The sequence below is a fragment of the Odocoileus virginianus genome, chromosome 33, assembly GCF_023699985.2.
Source record: "Odocoileus virginianus isolate 20LAN1187 ecotype Illinois chromosome 33, Ovbor_1.2, whole genome shotgun sequence".
In the NCBI taxonomy this organism is placed as follows: domain Eukaryota; kingdom Metazoa; phylum Chordata; class Mammalia; order Artiodactyla; family Cervidae; genus Odocoileus; species Odocoileus virginianus.
In genome coordinates, this window is record NC_069706.1 from 17366038 (window position 1) to 17380098 (window position 14061).

Genomic DNA, 14061 nt, shown 5'->3' on the forward strand with positions numbered 1-14061 from the left:
TTCCATAATCTGGTTCATGCCCTCCTGGTTGTCTTGAATCATTGCCCATCCTCTAGCTATATTCCTAGACGTAAGACCACTTAATATCTCCAAACCTTTGCATGTTCTATTTGTTTTTTTGTGGGGTGCCTTTTCTGGTACTACTTTCTTCCTCGTGCTCGTGTCAAAACCAGAGTTATTTCTCAACACCTTGGGGGAAAATTATAACCTCCTCCTCAACATTGTGTGCTGCTGTCCATGGTGCATAGCATAGAGAGTTCACCCAACCCTAGACTCTCCAGCCCATCCTTCCAGGATTTTCTCATAATCCATGTCCCCAGTGACGATATAGGGCATCTTTCTTCTGCCCTCCACATCCTAACCACAATTTTTTAAAATATCAGAGGAACCATCTGCCCATGTTCTTTGCATTGAGGCAAGCTGTATAACATGGTGGCTAATAGAACAGGCTGGGCCATTAGTCAAACCTGGCCTTTGATCCTACATCTTCCATTTGCTCACTGTGTTTTCTTGGGAAAGTCATGTAATCTCCTTGAACCTCATGTTTCTCACTGGCAGTGAAGAAAGGGATAATAAGGTTCTAGAGAGCTGTTATGAGAATTAAATAATATTAGGCATATGGCCTGGCACGTAGTAGGTTCTTAACACATATTAATTATTTTATCATCATTATCAAACTCACCATCATTATTACTCATCCAGGGCTTGATAGACCAATGTGTGCCTTCTCCCTCCACTTCCCCCAACTCTGAAGTAGTGTGTTAGTCATCTATTGCTATGTAGTAAACCACTCCAAAATACATTAATTAAAAAGGGGTTTTCCTGGTGTCTCAGAGGTAAAGAATCCACCTTCCAATGCAGGAGACACAGGTTCAATCCCTGAGTTGGGAAGATCACCTGGAGAAGGAAATGGTAACCCACTCCAGTATTCTTGCCTCAAAAGAGTCAGACATGACTTAGTAACTAAAACAACATAGAAATTTAAAGCATAATTATTTATTATCTCACAGTTTCTGATGATCAGGAATCTGGAATCAGCTTCCAGGTGGATCTGGATCTGGATTTCTCAAAGGGTTGCAGTCAAGATGTCAGAAAGCTATACTCATGTCGATAGTGGCATTATTCATAATTGTCAAAAGGTGGAAGCAATCCAAGTTCTATCAACCCAGATAAAATGTGACCCATACTTGCAATGGATTATTATTCTGCCTTTAAAAAGAAGGAAATTCTGCTACATACTACATCATCTTGAAAACATTATGTTAAGTGAAATAATATATAGGACAGAAGGACAGATAATATATAAATACCTAGGGTAATCAAATTCATGGAAACAAAGTAGATGGTCAGAGGATGGGGGAGGGGAAATAAGGAGTTATCATGTAAGAGATAGAGAGTTTTAGTTTGGGAAGATTACAAAAAGTTCTAGAGGTGAATGGTGGTGATGATTGCAAAAGAGCATGAATTTACTTAATACCGCTGGACTGTACTTAAAAGTAGTTAAAATGGGAACTTTTCTGTTATGTTTATCACAATAATAAGAAAAAAGATGTCAGCCAGAGCTGCAGCTATCTTGAGATTTGACTGGGATTGAAGATTATGTTTTAAACTGCACTTATGTAGGTTTTAGAAAATTTCAATTCCTCATCGGTTCTTAGACAGACAGAAGCTTCAGTTGCTCACTATGTGAACTTGTCCATTGGACGACTGGAGTGTACTCACAACACAGCAGCTTGTTTTTCCCAGAGTGAGTGAGCCAAGAGACAGAGAGCCAGTGACAGTGCCCAAGGGGAAGCTGTAGTCCAAATGCCACGTCTGTGTTATGCTATTCGTCACATAGACCAAATTTGGTACATTGTGGGAGGGGATCGAGTTTGAATACTGGTAGGTAGAAATCATTCCAGGCCATCTTGGAGGCTGGGAACCACATGGCGTTTTCAACTCTTCTCCTCTGATAATGGGAATATAAAAAGACCTGATTCACCCACTCCCCCTCCGTGAAATCCCACCCTCATAACTCTAAGAAGGTCTCCACACTTTGTTTTTGTTTAGACTCTGTCCAGGTTCCCGATCACCACCCTCTGTTGTGTCCCCACCATCTTCCGTCTACTTGTGCAGGAGGATCTAAGCAGGTATGGCTCATTGTTTTGGTGCTTTGGTGCTTTTAGATACCCAAGTATCTAAATATATAGCACAGGAACCCCTTATAACACGTGTCCCCTCTTATTCCAATTTTCTTTCTCTCAGTGTCTCTCTCTTTCTCTCTCTCACACACACATGTATACACATACTCACAAGCATATATACCCATATCCTTTGTAGACACCTCTTAGGAATGAGCTTCTGGCCCCCAGGAATTTGCAACCAAATGGAACTGAACTGAGTAGAACTTAACAGTCTGAAATTTCGGTGTTTACACCCATATACCTATAGGCCATTCCCTCAGCAATGAGATTAGAAAAATTGATGGATAATTGTTAATCACTTGTGGAATAGGTTTGTGGCCAGAGCCTTAGGTCTGCTGAGACTAACAAATCCACCACAATGAAAGCTCCATCCCTAGTCCCATACTAACACCAGCCAGCCATTCTCAAGTGAATGCCACTGGACACCCAACTGAAGGTGACAAGATATTGCAGATGGCTCCCATCTTGGGTGAATCCAAAGCAACATCTTCTGGTAAGGCGAGTTTCACTGCTGGGGTGGGTAGAGAGAGGTCCATGCCCACTGGTAACCTAGTGACCCTCATCTCTGCCTCCCTCCTTCTATTCTCTCCCAAATAATGGGAGATGTCCCAACCACCCTTATCTTCCCTAATCTCATATATCTGGTCATAAAGTGCCTAAGAGAGTGAGTTCTTCCATGATTCTCAAGGTTAATTCTCTATGATGTAAGAATTCTTCATATCCATTGATCTATTGTGAATATTTACACAGCATGATTTGATCAAAAGCAGACTTAGAATGATTTGTTCAAGCAGAAAGTGATTGAAAGATACTTGGTAATATTAGGTAATAGCCAAACCAATTTAATCCAAAGGAGAAAATGATCACAAATTTATTTACAGTCTCTTATCTTTCACATTTTGAATAATTTGTTGAATAGTTTTGCAACATATTTAATATCTGTCAGAATTTTGGGGTTTCTAAAGGGCTACTTTTCTTAGTTGTTAATTGATTTCTCTTTTTCACAGGTGGTTGTCCTAACCAACTTATTATCAATCAGTTTGTTTGCAACTTAATCATTTTGACCAATTCATGTGGAATTCACCAGTGTTATGCCAAAGCCTACTGTATGAGGTTCTGATTTTATTTCAAACTCAGATAAGATTTTTTAAAAAATTCTCTGTCCATGCCTGCAAGGTCAGGGCACTTGGGGCAGATTTATAATCTTTATAAGTATGGGAGCCTATGCTTTAGCGCCTCGAGGTATCTGTCAGAAGTGCTAGAGTATGGGGTTGGGCATGGGGATTCTGACATATGTGGCCTTGTTTTTTTGGCTGAGAAAGGTACCAGTTTCAGAGCTTGAGACACTGTGTGACCGGAGGGGAGGCTCTGACTCCTGATGTGAGGGAAAAGTGGAAGAACCAGACGGGCCTGGAGCTGCACGAAGGCTATGGCCAGTCTGAAACCGTGAGTACTGCCAGGCCAGTCCCTGCCCTGGTCACCTCCATCTGAGCCCTCAGCCAGTCTGTAGGGAGAGCTGGTCTGCAAAGCCTCCTGCGTTTCTGGCTGTCGTCTCTGTGACTCCTTCAGGGACTGCCCTGCCCACAAGGAGGAGAAGTGAAGTCGCTTAGTCGTGTCCGACTCTTTGCAACCCCATGGACTGTAGCCCACCAGGCTCCTCCGTCCATGGCATTTTCCAGGCAAGAGTACTGGAGTGGGTTGCCATTTCCTGCTCCAGGGGATCTTCCCCACCCAGGGATCGAACCCAGGTCTCCTGCATTGCAGGCAGATGCTTTACCATCTGAACCACCAGGGAAATCCATTCCCCATTCACAAGGAGGAGAAGCTAGTGACAAAACACTAGCTTCTGCTAGAAACACAATTGGCCTTTCTTCTCCTTTGTTTTAAAGGTAATTTAATTTCACAATGACACCATAGCCAGCAAACCAACGCTTGTGGCTGAGGTGTTTGTCTCCACCAGGACGTTCCATGTCTGTCCCTGGTCAGAGCCCAATCTTAACAGCATTTTCTACAGCCACTTGGGCACAGACGTGGTGATTAATTGAGTCTTTTAGCTTCGTGACAGCTTAAGTTCTTTATGTGTGAGTGTCCGATTGAGTGTTTCATAAGTGTTTGTTCTCTGTGGAAAGAACTGAAGGAAGAAAGGAAGGAAAGGGAGGGAAGGAAGAAAGGAAAGATGAAAGGAAGGGGAGAGGAAGAACAAGAAAGAAGGAGACAGAGTTTGAAGGCAGAGTGCAAGGAAATGCATGGGCCAGGAAGGAGACTAAGGAGATAAGCCGCCTCCTTATTGGTTCTGGTTTCTCTTCAGGTTCTAATCTGTGCCAATCCAAAAGGGATGAAAATCAAGTCAGGATCCATGGGGAAAGCGTCCCCACCATATGATGTGCAGGTAGGCAGCCTCTCCCAACTGTCAATAAGGCTTGAAGAAGAGAGCAAACACACATATCTGGATTAGCGATAGCAGACAGCCGGCAGGCTGGCCTGGCTGTGCAGACCTCAAGACACCATCCTGTGATCTCTCTGCCAGGTTGTAGATGAGGAGGGCAACATCTTACCTCCTGGAGAAGAAGGGAATGTTGCTATCCGTGTCAGACCCACCAGGCCCTTCTGTTTCTTCACGTGCTATTTGGTAAGTAACAGGGAATGGCCATTTTCACAGCAATTGCACTGTGCCAAGCATGGTGCTCTATGCTTTATAAATATTTACTTGTTTAACTTTTGCAATAACTGCATGAGTTGGCACTAATATTGATAAGATGTTATCATCAATAAGGAGGCTGCTATAGAAAGATGAAGTGACTTATCCAATATTGATAACTTAGTATTAATATGTTCAGGACATGGGATTTAAATGTGGTGTGTCTAAGGACACATTCCATCATTTAATGATGAGATAAAGGCAACTCAATCATTTTACCGATGATAAAATCAAGGTTCAGAGAAGGGAAGGGACTTATCAAAGGTCAAATTAAAATTTCTTAGAAGAGCCAAGTTTTCAGGGCTCTTTGCCCTGAATCTTGTGTGGATAAGGGTTTGCTGTCAGGGCTTGTGTCCTGGGTTTCCAGTCCAAGTTTCTGTGATAATCCAGTAATTAATTCTCCCTTATACCCACCTTAGGTGGTGTTTATGACAGATTCTGTTTTCTCCAAACTCTTCTCTACAAAACTCTGCTGACCTGGTTCTCAATACTGGATGCTCATTAGTAGCAGCTTGGAAGCTTCACACATGACTGATACTCAAGTTTCAAGTCAGTGAGAGGCAACTTTCTGAGAATGGGCATCAATTCCCCAGGTGATCCATATGTGTGGCCCAACTTTATAGGAACTCCATCTGCTGTGTATACTAAGCCATCAGTCAGCAGCAATATTGGAAGAAGCAGTTCATCTGATTTTGAAATGCTGCACATGTATTTTGTGACTTTTCTGTGATTACAAGCGGAAAATCTTTCATGACATTCCATTTAAAGTCATAGAAAGCTACCTACAAAATAACAACAATAACAAGACAGTAATTCCATCAAGCAGAGGTGATGTGAAAATTTAAATGCATTTCCTTCTAATCACTTTTGTAAACAAAAGTAAATCCTTGACTTTCCTGAAGAATTTATTCCTGTGTTCACTGAGTACCTACTTCATGCCACTAAGTATACAGCACTGGACAGGAAAGATAAGACCCTCGTCCTCATAGGGCTTCCATACAGGACCTTTGTGAGTCTGTGATCATGCCATTGAGAGTCAATGTAACATTTTTTCCTAACGAGAATATTTCCTCCTAACGAGAACATTTCCTTTCTTCAACTTTTTCATTTCATCCTAGCACTAGCTGTTAGTTTTGTTTCTGGGTGATTTTTAGCAAAGAAAATTCTTAAAGCATTTAATCTCTTCATGAGAGTCATGGAACATTGAAAATTAATAGACGTTGTCAAGCCAGAGTTGCTCTGTGAATGCTGAGTTGTCAGTAGGACTGACCAGGTAAGCTCATCCCCCTTCATTAGTGTGTACATTCCAAATAGCTGAGATTGTCCTTGTCAATTAAACTCATGTGCCTACATCAATTTTATGCCCAGTGTAAGGAATTTACTTATCTTCCTATGGAAACAAACTGTCAAATGCCAGGTGTTCATTAGAATGTTGTTTATAACAGACAAAAAATTGTGGACGTACTATCTGAATTTCTAACAGTGGGAAATTAGTTACATAAAGGATATTATAGCACTGCATATTAAAAAAAAGAAGAAGAAGAGAGAGAAAGACAGAAAAAGGAGAAAAAGGAAAGGGAAAGAACTAAAAAGAAAATTAATCCAATTTCTAACAGCATGAAATTGTTTAAATAAATAATATTGCAGTCACACAGGGGAATATTATGCAACTATCTTATATTTCATTAGACTTTTTATTATTCTGAGGAGATGTTCATGATATATTGTTAACTAAAGTAAAATTGGATTTTAGAAACACATAGAACAGAATATTTTGCATTCACACAAATGTGTGTATGCCTAGAATCACAGATAAGCCATGAAAAGTTCCCATATACAAGATCAAATTTTTAGCCTTAGTTATCCGAATAGTGAGACTGATCTTTGGTCATCCTTCATCTTTATTTTGTATTTATTCTATAAGAAATATATGATTATATGATACAGAAATGATAAATTTTTTACAATGAAAGGGTCCTCAAGTATAGTTTCACATATAATTGGCACCATACCATACCACAGCTTTGTACTATGTACTTTTTAACATTATGTCATGAGTCTTTTTTGTGGCACTCAGTATTTTGGGAAAAATTCATTTTTTATGACTACTTAGAGGTCCCCCACTTTGGGAGTAATATGATTATTATGCTTTGTGTAGAACATTCCCTCCTGAGGGCCTTGGTCTGATGGCAGCACATTGAGTACATTCCTGTGCCCAGCCTGACAACAAGCATCATTACCCTGAGAAAGTTAGAGATGCATTCACAAAAACATTACCATAAGTCTCAGTATCTAATAGAACAAGTTTCTCCTTCTTACTTAACTTCTTTAGAAATGTTTTACCTACTTACTCTTATTTCTCTTTTCTTTCATAGTCAGTTTAGAATCAACTTGTCAGGCTCCCTGGAAACTGTTAGCATTTTAGTTGAAGTTGCATTGTTCATAGATCAATGTGTGGATAATTAACATATTTATGATATTAAGTGTATCTTTCCAGTTATGCATATCTTCTTTGATGTTCTATAGAGTTTTATATTTTCTGTATATGTTTCTTACAGATTTTGTGTTAGATTTATTTTTAGGTATTGATAGCTTAGCCTTTTCTTTATTTTTCAGAATGCATTTTTAAAATTAAGGTATAATTTACATACAATGAAATGCCCCTGTGTTACATGTACAGATCAATGACTTTTGACATGTGTATTCACCTGTGTAACCACCATGGCAGTTAAGATATAGCATTTTTTATTTCCCCCAGAAGTTCTGTTGTGCCCTTTTGCAGTCAACACCTAGACTCCAGGCAATTGCTAAATTGCTTGTCACCATTGAAGAATAACTTTCCCCTTTATTAAAAAAAAGAACTTTATGTAAATAGAATCAAAGTATTAATTTGTGTGTGTGTGCTTTCTTTTTTTCAGCACACATTTTTGAGATTCATCTGCATGTGCCGATAACTTGTTCCTTTTTCCTGCTGAGCAGTAGCTTTTACTTTAAAGCTTTGAGAATCAGAATTTGATGTTTTATTTCTTTCCTCTACCCTTGCTTCTGCCAACCATCCCCTTTCTATTTTCAGCGATTGCTGAGCACAAAGAGTATCAGTGTGCTCTTTTATCCTGAAAAACCAGCTCAAACCGGGGCTTTGAAACAACCTAGAGGAGTGGGATGGGGAGGGAGGTGGGAGGGAAACTCAAGAGGGAGGGGACACATGTATACCTATGGCTGATTCATGTCGATGTTTGACAGAAACCAACACAATTCTGTAAAGCAGTTATCCTTCAATTAAAAAATAAATTAATTAAAAAAAAAAGACAGAGCTAACAGCCCTGTGCCCATCCCCCTGCCCACAAGTATGCTGCCTAGACACTTCTAAGGATGGTAATGTGTGTCTGTCCTTAATCATTTTCTGGCAGCTTCCTTTCAGTTAAAAAAGGGAAAACCCACAGATTCACAGCTCCCTGTCCAGTGGGGACTTCTGGCCACTGGATTTCCTGTTGAGGGGTCCTCAGACATCTGCAAGGGACTGCTCAGGCCATAAGTAATGAGTGACTGTGTTCAGATGGCCCTTAATGGGCTCACTGTGTCTTTCAGGACAACCCTGAGAAGACAGCAGCATCAGAACGAGGGGACTTTTACATCACCGGGGACCGAGCCCACATGGACAAGGATGGCTACTTTTGGTTCATGGGAAGAGATGATGATGTGATCAATTCCTCAAGGTCAAGTTGTCTACACTTTCCTTCTTCCTTTGAAGTTTCGCAGGAGAGAGGAGGACCCTTGAAAGAGTTTGTTTTTCTCTTCCAGCTACCGAATCGGGCCTGTTGAGGTGGAGAGTGCACTTGCTGAGCACCCAGCTGTCCTGGAGTCTGCTGTGGTCAGCAGCCCAGACCCCATCAGAGGGGAGGTAACTAGTCCAACCAAGAGCATTATCTCCTGGTTCTGTACTCACCAGCACCCAGCGGAGTAACCTGGAAGGCGCAGGTTCTCCCATATCTCACTCCATCCAGGTACCGCAAAGCCTGAAATGCCACCATCAGGCAAATACACATGTCTTTTGGTTAAGCATTGCCTTCATGTCTTTAAGGATACAAATACTCTCCAGAGGGACACCATGGGAAGATATAAACATTTTGGTGTCAACTGGACATGGAACTGGATCCAAAAGGGGCTATTAGATGGAGATGTTGGTGGCAGGTGCAGACTTTGTCATTCATCCTGTCCAATAAAAGGTCCTTTTCCATTTGCAGATGAGAGTATAGTGAGCATGCCAAACATGGTCACTGTTGGCCGTGACCTGGTAGGGATAGCCAACTTGAGGGATGACACAATAAATATCCCACGTGAGCTTGATATGTCAGATGTGCTCAGCCACTCATTCATGTCTGACTCTTTGCAGCCCCATAGACTGTAGCCTGTCAGATTCCTCTGCCCATGGAATCTTCCAGGCAAGAATACTGGAGTGGGGCAGCCTTTCCTACTTCAAGAGATCTTCCCAACCCAGGGACCAAACCTGCATCTCTTGTGTCTCCTGCATTGGCAAGCAGATTCTTTACCACTAGTACCATCTGGGAAGTCCATGATATATCAGAAAGATGAGCCAATTTTATTTTTTTTTTTTTTAAATTTTTATTAGTTGGAGGCTAATTACTTTACATCATTACAGTAGTTTTTGTTATACATTGATATGAATTAGCCCTGGATTTACATGTATTCCCCATCCCAGTCCCCCCTCCCACCTCCCTCTCCACCCGATCCCTCTGGGTCTTCCCAGTGCACCAGGCCCGAGCACTTGTCTCATGTACCCAACCTGAGCTGGTTATCCGTTTCACCCTAGATAATATACATGTTTCAATGCTGTTCTCCTGAAACATCCCACCCTCTCCTTCTCCCAGAGTCCTTCAGCCATTAAAAAGAATTCATTTGAATCAGTTCTAATGAGATGGATGAAACTGGAGCCCATTATACAGAGCGAAGTAGCCAATTTTAATAAGCTGGCCTTTCTCAGGAAATATGCAAATACCTTCCAGTGGGTCCCAGAAGAAGGGACAGTATGAGAGAAATAAACTCATAGGCAGAAATATGAACTTTTCAGTGGCTGTAAATCCAACATAATCCTGATGTATAATGTAGTTACTTTATGAAAGTTAGTACAAGATCAAGCTGCATCCTCAGAAGCCTCAGGAGAGAGGAGTGATTTGCAAAGCCTGGACCCTGGACTGCTCACAGCTGCATCTTCTGGGAGTTTTGTTTAAAATACAGATTTCTAGACTTAAAGTGAGACTTGTTGAGTCAAAGTGATTGGGGTTGCAGCCTTAAGGAATCTTCATTTTTGACCAGAAGCCCCTAGCCAGGTGATTCTGATACCCACTAAAATTTGAGACCACTAATATACAGGAAGGAGATGAGAGTCCCATCTTTGAGGTACAGAAATTGTACCTGGAAATGTATGTCTAGTCCTGAATGCCCCAAATTAACTGGGGCTGTGACAAATGCCTGTGTGTTCAAAGTTAAGTCAAGTATAGTGCTCAGAATAGAACTTGGCACATAGAAACTGTTTGATAAATTCTGGATAGTTTTAACAGTAAGAGAAGGCCCTTCCTAAAAGCCAGATCTATCTTCACCTAAAATGGTATGAGATGCCCACCACTGGAATGTATGTAAAGACAATGAACCACTGCTTAGGGTATTGTTGGCAGAGTTGTATGCTGGCCTTTTGAACTCTTCCATGAACTCTTCCATGGTTTCCATCAGAAACCATGTTCTATTGTGCCTGAGTTTTGGACTGTTTCTTGTCATTAGTAAGAGGCAACCTGCAAGAAAGATATGGGCAGAGAGAGCTAGGTACAGAATGTTCAGGATGTTTCAGGATGCTTGAAACAGCTGTGCAGAAAAATGCTTGCTGATTGCAAATACTCATACATGCAGTCTCAGAAAGACCCACCACCCCTTGAAAATGGTATAAATTTCCCCCCAGTCCTGCCTCTCCAAGCCTATTCCTAGCTGCCTTCATAGATAGGAAAACCTGTAAGTAATGAGCCCTAAAAGATTTCCCTGGTGGCTCAGATGGTAAAACAAAACAAACAAACAAACAAACAAAAAAAACTACCTGCAATGCAAAAGACCTGGGTTCAATCCCTGAGTTGGGAAGATTCCTTGAAAAGGGAATGACTATCCTCTCCAGTATCCTTGCCTGGAAAATTCCATGGACAGAGGAGCCTGGTGGACTACAGTCCATGGAGTCACAAAGAGTCAGCCACAACTGAGTGACTAAGCAGACTCAGGCACACTAGGAGCCTGAAGGAGGCTGTGAATGTCCTCTCTCCAAAGTATTGGCATCTTAAGAGAAGCATGTTGGCTTCTAACAGTGTCATTTCATGTATGGGGAAGAGTTTGGTAAATAGGATTCTAAATCACTCCATAAAAGCCATAATTCCCAATGATTACTCCCAATGATTGATCCTGAAAAGGCAGACAACAGAAAAAAATTGGTGTCCAATTTGCTGGCCGAGTCCAAGACACTGGTAAAAGTTTCATGTTGAGCTGGTAAATGTAAGCACTTGTTCACAAGTCTTGGTTAAAGAGAAAAGAGTTGTTATATGGGGACTGATTCTTTGTTTTTTCCTTTGTTTGGTTTTGGTTTTCTCAACAGGTGGTAAAGGCATTTATAGTTCTTTCTCCAGCCTATTCCTCGCATGACCCAGAGAAACTAACCCAAGAACTCCAGGAGCATGTGAAAAGGGTGACTGCTCCATACAAGTACCCCAGGAAGGTAAACATATGGAAGTCCTAGGACTTGAAAAGCTGGGAAATCAAATGGGTATGTGCTCCTAGAACTCCTACTCAGGGCCAGGCACTAGGAGTGTGAAGACTGTGTAACTCTAGCTGCTGCTTCATCCATGTCTCCCTGTTTCTTCACTGGGCCTTCCTTAGAGCATGCTGTGTGCCCACCCTAAGAATTGGCATAAACAAGATTCAGTGGGTGGTACTGAAATGCTTTTGGAAAGTGCATGTATTTCAGGCCAGCTGTTTTTATTGTTGCAATTTGGGGAAAACCAGGAATCATGGATGCTTTCCAATGACATGTCAGAGGGTAATGATTCTTTCAGGACAGAAGTCTTGCTGTGAAATGATAATTGTAAAGAGTTTTCTTGTTTTTTTTTTTTTTTTTTATGGTCATTAGATGGCCTTTGTTTCAGAACTTCCAAAGACGGTTTCTGGAAAGATTCAAAGGAGTAAATTGAGAAATCAAGAGTGGGGAAATGAGAAGCAACCCCAGAAAGGTCCCATAAGTCTCTGAAACTTCTAAGAGGAACTGGTGGGATCACTGGTTAATCCCCACTTGGAGCATCATCCTTTCAACCCTACTGAAATTGAAGGCTTGCAGTCTCCAAATGGGCATCTTTAGAATCACTGGATGACCCTGGAAGAAAGCAGAGAACATCATTAACCATCAATTCAGAGCCACTGCCCGGTCTAGCAACTGTTCAGTGGCTTGACTTCCTCATCTATCTGGAGGTATCCTCAGTAGCTGCCCACTGGTCTTACTTCTTAATAAGCTTTTAGCTAGCCCTCCAAAGGACAGGTCACCAGAGTGTTGGGGGCACTTGTGATCTTACTGCCAGGGGCAGTATAACCACTTGACCCTTTTGATAAAGCTGTTTGGTAATCATACTCCAGGGCCAAAAAAATTAGTCATACTCTTTAGTTCAGAAACTCCATCTTTGGAAATCACTACAAAACAAAATATTCAAGAGATAGTTACTATAGAATTGTTTAAAACAGTGACAAATTGGGGGGAATAATTAATGCCTAAGTAATAGGGCAATGATTAAATTGTGGTAGATTAACTCAATAACATGTTTTGTAGCTGGCCATTAAACATGTGTGTTGGGGAAAATGGGCTAAATTCATTTTGTCTGAATAAAAATAATATATGTATAGTGGGGAACCACAGCTATTTATATGACAAAGGAAAATCTACAGAAGAAAAAAGACCGGAGGGAGATACACTGAATGTTAATAGCAATTTTCTTGAGTATTGAAAATAATGGGTGATAGATTTTTCCTTTCCCCACATTTCTCTATTTTCCAAGTTTTTCAGTGAGTATATTTAACTCTTTTAATGAAAAAAAAAATTATTTTGGAGAAATGATCACTGAATATCACACTCTGCCTCATATCTTGTTCTTCCTCCATATACAAACACATCAGCTCCAAATGCTAGCATGTTGTCTGACCCAGGAAAAATACAGAGACCTGAAGTCATGTCTCAGAAGCACAGAAATGGAAAGGGTTGCTCTGAGCAGCTGAAACCAATCATGCAGAGAAGAAGCAGGTGGAAACTGACCTTAGAGCTGCTACTGGATTCTCAGCACTTTCATTCACTCATTGGTCAATGTTTATTGAGTGCCTACTCAGTCCTGGACTGGGGACACACAAGGATAAGCAAAGCCAACTGGTTGTTATCTGTATTAGTCTGCTTGGGCAGACTTTATAACAAAGTACCATGAGCTGGGCAGTTTTAATAAAAGAGATGTATTCCCTCCATTCTTCATCCTGTAAATCCCAGATCAAGGTGTTAGCAGGGTTGGTTTCAGTCTGAGGCCTCTCTCCTTGGTTTGTAGATGCTACTTTCTCAAGGGTCTTCACATAGCCCTTTCTTTGTGCATGTCTATATCCCAATCTCTTCTTATAAGAACAATAGTTATATTGGATTAAGGACCCAAATTCATTTTAGCTTAATCAGCTTTTTAGGCCCCCATCTGTGAGTACAACTACATTCAGAGGTCTGGCAGTTAGGACTTCAACATATAAATTTTAAGGGGACATAATTTGGCCCATGACACTGTTGTAGCCATATGTTCTGGGAAACAAACTCACTCAGAAGGATAATGCAGATAGTGGAGTGCAGTTTATTACACCAGCGAGCCCAAGGCAGAGTCTCCTCTTAGCCAAGGACCCCGTCCAGTTTTTGTGAAAACCTTATATACCCTTAGTGTACATGTCCAAACCCACCTCCCCAAATTCCATGAAACTAGTCTGAACAAAGGAAAAGAAATATACAATCAAGATAACCCATGATTCTTATGCTTTAGGCCTAGATAGTTAACAGTGGACAATTATCAATAGGCCTGTGGTCATACCCCGAAAAGCATAATAGAGTTTATGATTCTATTCAGC

At 41.1% G+C, this 14061-nt stretch overlaps 1 protein-coding gene across 1 annotated transcript in view; it reads left to right on the forward strand.

The window, feature by feature from the left end:
- Nucleotides 1-13428, forward strand: part of ACSM5 (acyl-CoA synthetase medium chain family member 5) — a 28482-nt gene extending 15054 nt beyond the window's left edge. Inside the window, exons 7-14 of the mRNA XM_070460964.1 lie at nt 2053-2132; nt 3509-3632; nt 4495-4575; nt 4714-4815; nt 8473-8600; nt 8686-8785; nt 11531-11650; nt 12062-13428. Of these exons, the coding sequence (XP_070317065.1) occupies nt 2053-2132; nt 3509-3632; nt 4495-4575; nt 4714-4815; nt 8473-8600; nt 8686-8785; nt 11531-11650; nt 12062-12178 (852 nt within the window). The 3' untranslated portion in view covers nt 12179-13428. The remainder of the gene's footprint in view (nt 1-2052; nt 2133-3508; nt 3633-4494; nt 4576-4713; nt 4816-8472; nt 8601-8685; nt 8786-11530; nt 11651-12061) is intronic.
- Nucleotides 13429-14061: the final 633 nt, after the last annotated feature.